The 15,272-nt window shown below is 44.6% G+C and overlaps 1 protein-coding gene across 3 annotated transcripts in view; it reads left to right on the forward strand.

Moving 5' to 3' along the window:
- Window positions 1-15,272, forward strand: part of LOC109865456 (protein KIAA0556) — a 30,960-nt gene that overhangs the window by 13,839 nt on the left and 1,849 nt on the right. For 2 of the 3 annotated variants that reach the window (XM_031798838.1, XM_020453671.2), the window contains exons 16-27: window positions 428-1,240; window positions 2,415-2,629; window positions 2,758-2,833; window positions 2,986-3,163; window positions 6,231-6,396; window positions 6,742-6,932; window positions 10,792-10,856; window positions 11,194-11,304; window positions 13,133-13,365; window positions 13,748-13,908; window positions 14,680-14,765; window positions 15,142-15,193. In XM_031798838.1, the coding sequence (XP_031654698.1) occupies window positions 428-1,240; window positions 2,415-2,629; window positions 2,758-2,833; window positions 2,986-3,163; window positions 6,231-6,396; window positions 6,742-6,932; window positions 10,792-10,856; window positions 11,194-11,304; window positions 13,133-13,365; window positions 13,748-13,908; window positions 14,680-14,765; window positions 15,142-15,193 (2,347 nt within the window). Of the gene's footprint in view, window positions 1-427; window positions 1,241-2,414; window positions 2,630-2,757; window positions 2,834-2,985; window positions 3,164-6,230; window positions 6,397-6,741; window positions 6,933-10,791; window positions 10,857-11,193; window positions 11,305-13,132; window positions 13,366-13,747; window positions 13,909-14,679; window positions 14,766-15,141; window positions 15,242-15,272 lie in introns of all 3 variants that reach the window. The other variant, XM_031798839.1, reaches the window with a different exon arrangement.

A 15,272-nucleotide genomic window follows, 5' to 3' on the forward strand; every position in this document is an offset into this window, starting at 1 on the left:
AGACCCTCTAGTTATGGGTCATCTCCCCCCCCCGATCTGGAAACACACAAGGCACATGCCAGCTGGCTCTGACAATATCTATTGTGGACATATCACCCTGAAGTGGGTCAAAGACTCTTTGACTAGCATCACACCAGCTGTCGGAGCTGGGCTATTCAGTGTGAAAATCACATCAACATTACCATGACTTTTATCTTCTACATACCTGGAATATGTTAACCATGATTAAATGATAGATTTTTTTTATTGCGAGCCATAACTTTAGTAGTGTAAATCCTACTCTGAAAATTATATAGAGTAGTACTACAATGTATAAAACGAGCCCAAAATGACCTTTCTTTCTTCCCTATTGCTCTTAACTACACTTTTATTATGTACTCTGCACTGCCTTTGAGGTAACATGAGAGTGTGTGTGTTGATTCCACAGAGGAGCCAGGTTCAGTATCGGGCAGCAGCAACCGGAGGCAGCAGCGTACCCCCCGGGCCCATCTCCGCAGCCAGCAGGACCATGACGACACCCTCATGGAGTCCTGGGACTCCCTCACCAAGTTCAACCAGTGCCAGCGTGGTCGCATCTCCAACATGAGCTTCGAGGGCGACATCTTTGACGAGTTCCTCCAGCGTTCCTCCAGAGCCACCACTATTGCTATAATCCCCTCCTCCGGCCCAGGAGCCTCCTCCTGCAGCCCCGTCCCCCACTCCTCCCACCTCTCCTCCCCCGCCCCTCAAGGGGGCCTCTGCGATGACCCAGAGGATGACCTTTCCGCAGAGCCGGAGCGCGAGGAGGAGTTTGAAATTCCGGTCCTCCCACGTGGTCAACGTCTGGTCATTAACATCTTGTCCACGTGGGGCGATCGCCACTATGTGGGCCTCAACGGTCTCGAAGTCTTCAGCTCCAGCGGTCTTCCCCTCCTTCCCACCCGCATCTGCGCCGACCCGCCTGATATTAACGTGCTGCCTGCCTACGGAAAGGACCCGCGTGTGGTCACCAACCTGATCGATGGCGTCAACCTCACACAGGACGACATGCACCTGTGGTTGGCACCTTTCACCCAGGGGAGGAGTCACGTGATCTACTTGGAGTTCGCCGGGCCGTGTCAGGTGGCCATGATAAGAGTGTGGAACTACAACAAGTCCAGGATCCACTCGTTCAGGGGGGTGAAAGAAGCTGAAATGCTGCTGGACGGGAGGTGCATCTTCAGGGGAGAGATCGCCAAAGCATCAGGGACTCTGTCTGGAGGTAGGGGAGCATTAGTGAGGGACAGGTTCTTTCCTATGACACCCAAATGGGTAGTTCTATTTCATTTCAGCAAGCTATGACACCCACCATCTCAAATTGTTCTGAAATGGTTTCGGATAAGATAAGCACTCTTGCAACATTACATCTGAACTCGGAGAAATTCAACTAATTGATCACACCCACATTGGCCATTTCAATTTATAGGATTCATATAATATTCAATAAATATAGTAACCAACGTCCAATTTGGACCAAATCTTTTAACAATGATTAAGCCATCCACTGACCCCCCCAACCCCACACCAAGCCCACCCCAACATCCAGTATACAGCATAAATTCCCTATGTTTGACAAGTAGTATGAAGCTGTGGCTTGGAGTATTGTTTATTCATACTGTGTAATGTATTCTCAGTAAATTTGATGGTATTTTTTTCCCCTGTTTAGAGAAACTAAACTGTTGAAGTCGCTTGCATTTCCCCCCATAAATGTATGTTAAAATACCAGGTTTTGCCCACTAGATGCCACTGTTTCTTCTATTGCCACACCCTTTTATCAATGTTGCTGGTCTCTTGTATTTATAAAGTGGATCACAACATTGTCTTTGCAATTTTAGGTAGAAAATATCCTTTGCTCATGATGAAAATAAGTGGTGTGGTGATCCGCACAATTCAGGCCAGTCCTCCATGAAAGCAATTCAATTTGTCTTTCCATTAGTCATAATCTGTGTCCAGGAAAGGACCCCTCTGTGTGTAGTTCATTCCCTTCAAAAAAAGGTCTGTATTAGACCATTCCTGGTGAACTGAATTGCTTTCATGGAGGATTGGCTTGACTTGTGAGGATGACCACACAATTAATTTAAATCACCAAACTGCTATCTGGGAATGACAAGAACATTAGAACTATTATGTTAGATTAAAGAACTAGAGCATTTGTTTTGTGACAAAATAAGTTTAGTGTCATTTGTTTGCCTCTAACATACTGAATTCTACCTCCACTAGGGATTATTCATCCCTATTCTTAACCTCCACTAGGGATTATTCATGCCTATCCTTAACCTCCACTAGGGATTATTCATGCCTATCCTTAACCTCCACTAGGGATTATTCATGCCTATCCTTAACCTCCACTAGGGATTATTCATGCCTATCCTTAACCTCCACGGCTCTCATCTTAGGTCTTGACCAGTTCGGGGACACCATCTTGTTCACCACGGACGATGAGATCCTGGAGGCCATGTCTCGCTACGACGAGACGTTCTGCGGGGAGGCAAAGGGCTCCGAGGGTCTGGTTGGATACGAGGAGGAGCTGCAGAGGCCCCGCACGGCCGACGGAGAGGGGGAGGAGAGACCTTTCACCCAGGCTGGCTTCAGACCCGAGGACGACCTCACTGTGAGTTTGACCGGACTGACCTGGACTATACAGTGTAAACGTGGAACGCCTTGATTGATCCAGGGCATGCAGGTTTTGTTCCAGCCCAACACTAACATTTCTGATTTCTATTCACTGCCATTTTTCAGTTAAACCTCCATCTGAACCCTACTGTTGGTCAGTCTGAGACCCTGGAGCAGATCCCTGGAATGTACAATGGAAAGTGTGAGTGCTCTCGTCTAAATTGAGTGTTATTCATGATCATTTCACACATTTTACACACAGGACTGTCTTTTTATGTCTGTAAAATATAGCTAGCTCAGCTTGTTCCACGCTGACTCTCTCTCCTTCTCTCTCTCCACCGTCCCTCTTTCCAGGCCTTAGGATAGAGTTGAGTATGACATGGGGGGACTCCCACTACGTGGGCCTGACGGGGTTAGAGGTGGTGGGGAAGGAGGGGGACAGCCTGCCTCTGGACCTGACCATGTTGGACGCCTCGCCACGGGACCTCAACGACCTGCCTGAGTACGGCCAGGACACACGCACCCTCGACAAGTCAGTACTGTGTGTGTGTGTGACCTCGCAACGCTGACAATATAGATGGATCTAACTGCGTACCCTCTGAGGATGTATTTTAAGACATGAAACGCCAAAGTGATCCAGTTAACTTGTCAATGACAACAGCGTTGCAAGGGATTTTATTCATCTGACTCCAACTCTTATGTGTCTATCATGTCAATGTTTATTACAGCTTTGTTTCGATATATAGCAGTGGTCAACTGTCTTACTCCCTTCCCTGGTAAGCAGGCACACCTTAGACAGTCAGTAAAACAGTCATGGGTGACTGGTAGGCCCTCATATAAACTCTCATAATCTATGAATCCCATCGAAACTTCACCTCTACCCTTTCCTACTCCCTCAACCAGTCCCCCTCCCTCCATTTTGAAATGCCAGGCTGGAGTAGGCCCCTACCCTCTTCTGGCCCCTCTTCCCGGGGCCCCTCACCAGTTCAGACAGATGAGCAAGCGGCTCCTCTCCTCCTCCTGGCTCTCGCTTTTCAGGTCGGAAGAAATAGTGCTGGTCCATGTTCATCTGGAGCATGTTGGCACACATTAGGTTGATGATGGACAGGCAGTGGTCCCAGAAGATGTCCCTGGAGCTCTCCACCAAGAAGGGTCTCACTGGGTAGGAGATCTCGTTGTTCATGTAGGAGCAGGTCAGGTAGAGGCAGGTGATAACCGTGTCCTGCAGCTCAGAGGAGACTAGAGGTCGACCGATTATGATCTTTCAATACCGATACCGATTATTGGAGGACAAAAAAAGCCGATACCGATTAATCGGACGATTTTTACAATTTATTTGTAATAATGACAATTACAACAATACTGAATGAACACTTATTTTAACTTAATATAATACATCAATAAAATCTATTTAGCCTCAAATAAATAATGAAACATGTTCAATTTGGTTTAAATAATGCAAAAAGTGAGTGTTGGAGAAGAAAGGAAAAGGCAATATTTGCCATGTAAGAAAGCTAACGTTTAAGTTCGTTGCTCAGAACATGGGAACATATGAAAGCTGGTGGTTCCTTTTAACATGAGTCTTCAATATTCCCAGGAAATAAGTTTTAGGTTGTAGTTATTATAGGAATTATAGGACTATTTCTCTCTATACGATTTGTATTTCATATACCTTTGACTATTGGATGTTCTTATAGGCACTTTAGTATTGCCAGTGTAACAGTATAGCTTCCGTACCTCTCCTCGCTCCTACCTGGGCTCGAACCAGGAACACAACGACAACAGCCACCCTCGAAGCAGCGTTACCCATGCAGAGCAAGGGGAACAACTACTCCAAGTCTCAGAGCGAGTGACGTTGGAAACGCTATTAGCACCCCGCTAATTAGCTAGCCATTTCACATCACATCGTTACACCAGCCTAATCTCGGGAGTTGATAGGCTTGAAGTCATAAACAGCAGAGCTGCTGGCAAAACACATAAAAGTGCTGTTTGAATGAATGCTTATGAGCCTGCTGGTGTCTACCATCGCTCAGTCAGACTGCTCTATCAAATCATAGACTTAATTATAACATAACACAAATGCGAGCCTTCGGTCATTAATATGGTCGAATCTGGAAACTGTCATCTCGAAAAGAAGAGGTTTATTCTTTCAGTGAAATACGGAACCGTTCCGTATTTTATCTAACAGGTGGCATCCATCAGTCTAAATATTCCTGTTGCATTGCACAACCTTCAATGTTATGTCATAATTACGTGAAATTCTGGCAAATTAGTTCGCAATGAGCCAGGCGGCCCAAACTGTTGCATATACCCTGACTCTGCGTGCAATGAACGCAAGAGAAGTGACACAATTTCACCTGGTTAATATTGTCTGCTAACCTGGATTTTTTTTAACCAGGTGAAGGTCGAGAGCCATGTGTCGTCCGAAACACGACCCAACCAAGCCACACTGTTTCTTGACACAATGCACATCCAACCCGGAAGCCAGCCGCACCAATGTGTCGGAGGAAACACCGTGCACCTGGCAATCTGGTCAGTGTGCACTGCGCAAGGATATCCCTGCCGGCCAGTGCCTTTAAGTGTAGCTTTTTTTAGTAGCCATAAAATTAATTATTTTTTTCTGGTTGCTTACCAAAGTTGATTCTGCTTTGTAGTATACCCCTCTGTAGGCGCAACAACAGTGCACAACAAAACTGCCACTGAAAAACGTAAACAATGTCACATGGCGTTTGAAGCAGCAGCAGCAATGCACCATCATAAAAACAAAATGTGAACTTTTTTTTAATGTATTTCAAATATCATGCTATAGCCTTGCATGGAACAATTGTGTATTTGAAAACGTTTTTTTTTTTTTTTTCTAAAATGCACATTGTAAAAACAAAAAAGGTTCACTTTACACAGAAAGGATAGGAAGCAGTCTAAAGCAGTTATACTGCAAGGATAGGAAGCAGTCTAAAGCAGTTATACTGCAAGGATAGGAAGCAGTCTAAAGCAGTTATACTGCAAGGATAGGAAGCAGTCTAAAGCAGTTATACTGCAAGGATAGGAAGCAGTCTAAAGCAGTTATACTGCAAGGATAGGAAGCAGTCTAAAGCAGTTATACTGCAAGGATAGGAAGCAGTCTAAAGCAGTTATACTGCAAGGATAGGAAGCAGTCCAAAGCAGTTATACTGCAAGGATAGGAAGCAGTCTAAAGCAGTTATACTGCAAGGATAGGAAGCAGTCTAAAGCAGTTATACTGCAAGGATAGGAAGCAGTCTAAAGCAGTTATACTGCAAGGATAGGAAGCAGTCTAAAGCAGTTATACTGCAAGGATAGGAAGCAGTCTAAAAGGATAGGAAGCAGTCTAAAGCAGTTATACTGCAAGGATAGGAAGCAGTCTAAAGCAGTTATACTGCAAGGATAGGAAGCAGTCTAAAGCAGTTATACTGCAAGGATAGGAAGCAGTCTAAAGCAGTTATACTGCAAGGATAGGAAGCAGTCTAAAGTGTCCCAAGTATAACAAAGTGTCTCATAAATACTAGGTTTTCATGTCCGTTATGCTGCAGAATGACTTGTACATAACCAGTGAGGTGTCTCTCTCTCTCTCCTCTGTCCAGACTCATTGACGGCCACAACATCACCACTGAAGACCAGCACATGTGGCTGATCCCGTTCTTCTGTGGCCAGCACCACACCCTGACAGTCAACTTTGACCAGGCCCAGACGGTGGCTGGCCTCCGTATCTGGAACTACAACAAGACCCCAGAGGACTCCTACAGAGGGGTGAGGGGGTCATTTGTTTAATCACTGCGATGGAGAACTTCCTGCCTTTTTTAGTATTCTGGTAGAAGTGTCAAATGAAATAATAGAAATATCTGATCCCTGTAGGTTGCCATTGTATTTCGGAGTTGTCGTTAAATGTGCGGTGCGTTGTAGTTGTACAAATCTATACGATGCCCCATAAGAGAGCATATACAACATATGCAATAACTGCCATAGGTTTTTTAAATAGCTCTGAATTGACTGAGAATGTTGTGAATCCCTATTCCCCACAAAAAATACAATTCTAACCATGATCCACATTTTGTTAAGAGACACATGTATTGTTCCTGTTCCTGTGTTCTCCAGGTGAAGGTGATCCATGTGTCTCTGGACAATAGGCTCATCTCTCCAGCAGAGGGCTTCCTCATCAGGAAGGGACCAGGGAACTGTCACTTTGACTTTGCTCAGGAGATCCTCTTCATCGACTTCCTCCAGAACCCCACCACTGGCCTGGTCAACAGCAAAACTACAGCAGAGGACTTGGCCTACACACTGAAGTGAGTACTTGTAGGCTAGTCTGATCCCAGATCTGTTTGTTTCTGTCTTGCCAATGACCAAAAGAGTTGACAAAACAGCATAAACAGACCTAGGACCAGGCTAGTTGTAGGCCACCTCCCAATAGGAAGGTGTTTAAAGTAATGGCTCTGTTGTTGTGAGACGTCTGCCTGCTTCCCAGCCAAAACAGTCTGGTAGAGTTGGTGCATATACTATGATGACATTTTGTGACGTTTTTGTTCGTTTTGGACTCCGGTGAGGGTTTTTTCGGCTGTTCGGGCACACAAACAATTCTCTGGAGGCGAGCTGAAGTTTGGAGCCGAAGTCTACGCCCCTTCGTCTGTGATTGGTTAACAGTGGAGATTCTAAAATAAAGTCTTTGTAGTCATTCAACGAGAGACGACTCATTTTTTTAAAAATTATTGAAAAATATCTGACAGATTTCTTGAGTTATCTTAGATGATTTCAGACTATTTTGAGGAAGTGTATACTGGCTAGGGCGCCTCAAAATGGACAAACAGTACTATTGACGCTTTTTTTTACAAGTTTTTGAAGCGAAGGTCTTTCAAGGGAGTATTCAAGCACACTCGTTCTGTTCGGGCCCAGCCGGACTGAAGCGTCCTGATGCCTTTAGCGTCTCGTAAAATAGCATTCTGCCCATTATCCTCACTGTGCCAAACACTTAGTCATGCATCCAAAGTATGACGAATTCCTATGATAATTCATATAGAGTGGCTACAGATACAGGGTTTCTGTATCCCAATTTGCCCAGGCTAAAAATACAGATGTTTTTTTTACGGAGCTGAGTGCCCACTCTGCTGCCTACGTAGCTGCTGTGGTGAGTGCTTCGCTGCCACTCCCCCCTCCTCGATCGTTTTTGTCTGGTTACTGGTGCAGTGGCAATTTTAGCATGTAAATCTTGGTGGGGCAAAAAATATATATTGCACTATAACGGTGACAAATGGTGCCCACAAACTGCCTACATTAATCTGTCCCAACAGAGCTTTCTTTTCAGCACCATGGAGTGAATCGTTACCACTGCTACACCTGGCTATCAGCACAGCCTTGTCTGGCAGCGAAACAGTTAATTCAGCCTCATGTAGTTCCTTTTTAAAAAACATAGCTGATATGGCACACTTGCTTAAACAAATGTGGTTTCTACTGATAACTGAGCTGTACAAACTATGGCATAAAGGAAACAATGAGTGGTTGAGGCAACTCGTAATTTCGATTGCGACATTAATGAGCGAGCTAAGACGGGCGTAGTCAGTATAACTATTTGTTCAGCACTTTTGAAATGTACAGAGACAGAATTCAGAACACGGGTCGTTCTTACAGTATTCTCCTTGTACACCAAGTCAGAACCGTAGGATAGATAAAGGAGGCAGGCATATAAGCAGACAATGAAAGCTCCTACAATATTCAATGATGACATTTCTCAAAAACAACCTACATGTGCACCACCAAGTCAGAACAGTAGGCTAAGTTATGAGGGGGAATGGCAGAAAATTATTAAGGGTGAGACACAGGCTACTAACATCTTACTACACAACATACACTTAGTATTACTTTCTTAGCTACAGTATACATATCTCCCTGGCATATTACATCATTTATGCAGCAGCATACAAGACATTTTTGGACTCACCTTGTTGTGCTGTGCTCTCACCTTGTTGTGCTGTGCTCTCTTGAACAGGTAGCTGTCGCAGCGGCCCTTCTTGTCGGCAAATTTTGTCATCAAACTTTTTCATCAAAGTCTGGCATTCTCTGGATTTATGGGGCATTCAAGACAAGTGGGAACTCTGGGGGGAAAAAACAAGGTTGAATCGTGACGTCAGTGATCTTCAGGTCAGACCTCTAGAAAGAGGCCCTAGTTCCAGACTTGGAATTTCCGTTCATAACGTATTTTCCCAGTCGGAGGTCATTTTTTTCAGAGTTCCCAGTTGTCTTGAACTCACTGAAGAGTTTCCAGTTCTTTTGAACACAGAAGAAGTCATGCTGGATTGACAGCCTGGCCAATGTATTCAACCTTTTCTGGCCCATGGTGTTTCATGTGAATGTTTATCCATTTAAGCTTGCAAAATTGACCCTTAAACCCAGACTTGGACCACACACCCTCTCCACTGAATTACAGGCTAGTGATTGCTTTGCAAAGCTTGCAGTTAGCCACGGATTCCTTTCAAACCACTCATTATTGAATTTGCATTTCCAACTTGTTGTGTAATGTTTATGTCCAATGGCCGGTGAGCACCAATACGTTTTATCTATAGTTTTTCTTCATATGAGAAGGATTGAAAAGGATTTGCCAGTAGATTGTCGACTTGATTCATGATGATGACTGCTTGTCTAGCGTGCTCGCTAAGATTTTGAAAGTATGATGATGACATGATCAGTCCATTCAAAGCTACTGTAGATATAAAGTGATTTGACGTCATTTTATCTGTGGCCAATGACCTTGAGCCTTCTTGGGTGGGCACTTCTAATGTAAATCTATGGCAGCACCCAAGGGGCTTGAATTCTCGAGCTCTCTGCGTTGATTTTGCGGTTACATAGTGTTCCCTTGAGTGACAGAACACTGAGCCAATCACAGCGCAACTAGAGAACATTACCAACCCCTATGCTCTGTATGTTCCGCTGGCTGCCCCTCCATCACAGAAAGCACTGAGCTAGGCTGAAACACTTGCATTTTGGAGTTGCCTTACTCAAGAAAGCAAAAAATACACCATGTTTGTATGCAGCATTATTAACTCAATGATTTTTTTATTTATTTTTTACATTGTTTGCAAACGGATATGTGACACGTATTAAAATAACATGAAAAACAGACAAACAGCAAAAATAAATTGTATTATTATTTGTTGTTGTTGTAGCTAAACAGGTGGGGCTCAAAACAGGTGGGCCTGCCCTGAATGGGGGGGGGGGGGGTCAGTGTAAGTTGCCCGGAGGCGATTTTATTAATTGCTCAGCAGTCTACCCTACCCTCTGTAGAGCTTTATGGTCAGATGCCGAGCAGTTGCCATACCAGGAGGTTATGCAACGGTTCAGGATGCTCTCGATGGTGCAGCTGTCAAACCTTTTGAGGATCTGGTGACCCATGCCAAATCTTTTTAGTCTCCTGAGGGGGAAAAGTTTTTGTCGTGCCCTCTTCACGACTGTCTTGGTATGTTTTGACCATGATAGTTCGTTGGTGATGTGGACACCAAGGAACTTGAAGCTCTCGACCCGGCTATTTTCATGTTTTATACACAATACATTATGGACATGTTCGTACAAACTTTGTCGTCAGTATTGCAGACATAAGCACGACACAGACAGGCAGTCTAGTGATTTCATGTTTTCTTAGGCACGGCGTTACATGCATCTATTTACTCTCGCCACGATATCAGCATATGGCGTAACTATGGCACCGGATGACACAAAATGAAAATGTGCACACAAAATGTGTCCAAAGTGTAGGGACTGAGTCCTGCTTGTGCAACTGCGAAATCTGTTACAAAAGACTGACAGAGAAGATTGTAACTTTCATAATATATATGTTCGTTCAAATCTCCTCCGGGTTTTTACTTCAGCTGTTCAGAAATACGAGGCAGAGATATCGGCTTCATCATCATCACGAAACGTGAAGGGAGGGGCGAGCAGCAGCTACGTTAGAAAAACCAATGTGTGCATAAAATAACACATGGGCAGAACGTGATCCGGATCCTTACCTTTAAAAAATATGTTTCCTGGAGGGGAGGGTGGGGCGTGGGCGAAAACTCTGTTTCCGTAGCCACGGCCTATTTCATATTCTCAACTACAGTACTGCTATAAAATATGAAGGTTTGTGTATATATTAAGGTTTGTGTCTTGTGTGGTTTTCAGAGCTGGTTCCAAAAGACAGGAGCATGCCAGCATGGACTACGAGGCCCCCATCATGCCTTGTGGATGTATCCTTCCTCCTGCTGCTCACAAGAAATAGTCCCACAGAATACAGTTTGCCTTTACTAACATAACATGTCACCTTACATAGTCCCCTTACATGGACATGCAGAAATAATGCGACCAGTAGATAGAATTGACCCCAACAATAAATAAATCACCTTATAGTGGATAAAATTGACAAATATATATTATTATTGTTTTGCTTTTCGTAAATGTCATTACAACCAGTTTTGCCTGCTGGGATACTGTGATCTGGACAATCACTAAATTACTTGTTGACTGCCAAAGTCCTGAGTGTGTACATGGCTCCACGTCTCTCTTCCTTAACCCTTGACCCACCAGTCATCTTCCAGCTGCAACTGCTGACCACCTGGGGTGACCCCTACTACATCGGTATGAACGGCCTGGAGTTCTATGACCAGAACGACGAGAAGATCCCCCTCAGTGACAACAGTATCCTACCTACAATGTAAACACCACACACACACACACATACTGAGAACCATCACTGCTGCAATCTGCACTTGGTGGTCGCTAGTCTCACTAGACCTGACTGGCTGAGCTTCACTATATACAAAAGTATGTGGACACCCCTTCAAATTAGTGGATTTGGCTATTTCAGCCACACCCGTTTCTGACAGGTGTATAAAATTGAGCACTCAGCCATGCAATCTCCATAGACAAACATTGGCAGTAGAATGGCCTTACTTAAGATCTCCGTGACTTTCAACGGGGCACCGTCATAGGATGCCACCTTTCCAACAAGTCAGTTCGTAAAATTTCTGCCTTGGTGCTGTGAAGTGGAAACGTCTAGGAGTAACAAAGGCTCAGCCGCGAAGTGGTAGGCCACACAAGCACACAGAACGGGACCAACGTGTGCAGAAGCACTTAAAAACCGTCTGTCCTCGGTTGCAACACTCACTACCGAGTTCCAAACTGCCTCTGGAAGCAACGTCAGTACAATAACTGTTCGTCGGGAGCTTCATGAAATGGGTTTCCATGGCCGAGCAGCTGCACACAAGCCTAAAATCACCATGCGCAATGCCAAGCGTCCGCTGCAGTGGTGTAAAGATCGCCGCCATTGGACTATGGAGCAGTGGAAACGCGTTCTCTGGAGTGATAAATCACGCTTCACCATCTTGACAGTCCGACAGACAAATCTGTCTGGGTTTGGAGGATGCCAGGGTAACGCTACCTGCCCCAATGGATAGTGCCAACTGTAAAGTTTGGTCGATAAGGAATAATGGTCTGGTGTTGTTTTTCATGGTTCGGGCTAGGCCCCTTAGTTCCAGTGAAGGGAAATCTTAATGATACAGCATACAATGACATTCTAGACGATTCTGTGATTCCAACTTTGTGGCAACAATTTGGGGAAGGCCCTTTCCTGTTTCAGTGTTACAATGCCCCCGTGGACAGCGGGAGGTCCATACAGAAATTATTTGTTGAGATCGGTGTGGAAGAACTTGACTTGCCTGTACAGAGCCCTGACCTCAACTCCAACGAACACCTTTTGGATGAATTGGAACGCGGACTGCGAGCCAGGCCTAATCGCCCAACATCTGTGTCCGACCTCACTAACGCTCTTATGGCTGAATGGAAGCAAGTCCTTGCAGAAACGTTCCAACATCTAGTGGAAACCCTTCCCAGAAGAGTGGATGAAGGCTGTTATAGTGGCAAAGGGGGGACCAACTCCATATTAATGCCCATTATTTTTGAATGAGATGTCTACATACTTTTGGTCATGTAGGGTAGCTAGCGTGATACCTCGAGTCTGGCCTGAGACTGGTCACCAACCCTGGTCCTGGAAATCCACAGGGTGTATAGGCTTTTGTTATAGCCCAGCATTAAAACACCTTTTTAGTTGAATCCGGTTTGTTTAGTGCTAGGGTGGAACGAAAGCCTGCTCTCCCTGTACTGTCATCACTATCTGGCCAACTTGCAAAGTCAAAAACCCTGCCTAGTTCTACAATTTATCTTCTTAAATTCTGATTTTAGGCCTAACCTTAACCTCACGCTTAACCCTAACCTTAAATGAACACCAAAAATATATATATATATTTTTTTTTCATAAATGTCTACAATATAGCCAATTTTGATTTTGCAGCTTGGCCATAAAGTAGGAACCCAAACCGGGACCAAGTTTGGTGAAATCCCAAACATAAAATATACCCTGAAACCATTAAAGGGGGTCCTCTAGTGGAGGAAATAGAAATGGCAGGAGTAAAGCCATAGTAGTCAACACAAATTGGCTGAGTCCATTCTTTAACAGTGCTTCTCCTAGACATTGCTGCGTTCCCAGACAGTGTGAATGTCCTGGACAGTGTGAACGGTGATGTGAGGACTCCAGATAAGCTGGTAGATGGCACTCATGATGGCAGACACATGTGGCTAGCACCGGTGCTCCCCGGACTGGTGAATCGCGTGTATCTCATATTTGACCAGCCAGTGACCGTGTCCATGATCAAACTGTGGAACTACTCCAAGACACCACAGAGGGGGGTAAAGGAGTTTGGGGTAAGTCAGTCTTCTGTTCTCTCTCCTACTTAGTACGGTAACACTGACCATGTTCATCAGTGAGACCCAGGATATAGGACTTGGGAACAGAGCAGAATAAGAATCATTTCTGACAACAATGGACTAATAAAGTACTATTATTATTATTACTATAAACTCTTCCCTAGATATTTTATGTAAACAATAATATGTTCTCTGTTTAACTTTCTGGGTGAAAATCAAAGCGAATAAATGAATGACTTACTGTTAGAACCAATAGGAACGTCTGTCCTTGAAAAGACACGAGAGTTCCTCCACTATGCTTCCCACAGTCTCCTGTGGGTAGCGTAATGGACGCCTGTTAGCCTTCCTTGTGTCTTCCTTTGTGTCTTCCTTTGTGTAGCTGTTAGTCGATGACCTCTTGGTTTATAACGGCGTCTTGGACAGCGTGAGCCAGGCGGCGCGGGGCATCCTGCCCACCTGTGACCCGGTATTGCCCTACCACACTATCCTCTTCACCGACAACGCCCGCATCGCCCACCGTGAAAGGAACACTGTAATCAGGTAACCCAGCATGGGATTGGCTGCTGTAGCCTGATATAAGCAAATGATTTGCTCTGCTGCCTGTCCATCAAAATTCACACAGGTGCAGATTGGTTTGGCTGCTTGGCCAACAATTTGCACACATGCTTATTGGTTCTCCTGTCCAGCTGCTGTCAACGTGTTCATAGTGGCAGAGTATGTGAAGTAATTTACCATATTCATATGTTGTTTACGAAGCATGTGATAAATAAAATTAGATTTTAAATGAGTTGTTTCAAATGGAAGGAGACTGTGTAGGATAGTGGAGGAGCTGTCATGTCTTTACAAGGACGGACATTCCTATTAGCTCTATCAGTGAATGATTGGCACTGAAGTCTTTTTCTGTGTTAAACGGAGATGTGCTCTCTCTACTCCAGCCCCCGCAGTAGTAGCAGACATCACGATCTGAAACAGTGAGTAACAGAGTCCCAGATTGGCCTTGTGTCAGTCAGCCCTCCCTCGGGTTGCGTTCATACCCCCAAGTCACCCCAGTCATCCCAACCTCCAACCCACAGCTCAGCTTGTGATGCCAAGTCCTTTAAGTTCCAACAGACCTCCTGGTCCCTTGTCACTCCACCTCTCTGTAGCTTCTTTGTAGGACATAAGACTTGGAGCTTCAAGCTTGCTTGTCTGTCCGTCCTCCATTTTGTGTCCTCCGCGGCTCCTGTGCTCCAGCCTTTCATATACCTGGCCAGATAATGCACGGGCAGAAATAAAACTGTTTTGTTTTCCCCTCCTTGTTTTGTTTTGCAGCAACTATGTGGAGGACCAAGATGTGAAAATGACCAATGAGAATCAGATAGTCCATCACAACAAGAAGAAACAAACCGCTGATCCAGGTAGCCAATGCAATTCAGTCAGAATTTCATTGTTCCGTAAATATACATTTTAAAATACCACGTGTAATACAATAAACAGTGAGAAGCAAATTAAACAAAAAGCTACAACTACCTTGTTACATTATCAGTGTTGTTAGAGGTGATATCTCTACACTATTATTGACCCAGATGTTTCGGTGTCTTTTAAACATACCAAATGCAACACAACATCTGTGTGAATGTCCCCCCTGCCTGCTGAAATGCAAGGGGAGAAAAAAAAATGTTTTTAAACAAACTTGGAATTTCTGATGTTTTATCTATTTTTGTGTGTGAACAACCCTTGACTTTTTTGGACACTATAATTAACCAAAACCATATTTGGTTTCCCATCTTGCAGCGCTTCGGCCTAAAACCTGCATGACAGACACTGGAAAGCTGGGGAAAAGGAGGTACTGACAGACGGACTGACAGGCAGACGATCAGAAAGAGAGATGGTGGTTGGTGTCTCACTGGTTAATTGTAGGGAAC

This window comes from Oncorhynchus kisutch, linkage group LG20 (assembly GCF_002021735.2).
Source record: "Oncorhynchus kisutch isolate 150728-3 linkage group LG20, Okis_V2, whole genome shotgun sequence".
In the NCBI taxonomy this organism is placed as follows: domain Eukaryota; kingdom Metazoa; phylum Chordata; class Actinopteri; order Salmoniformes; family Salmonidae; genus Oncorhynchus; species Oncorhynchus kisutch.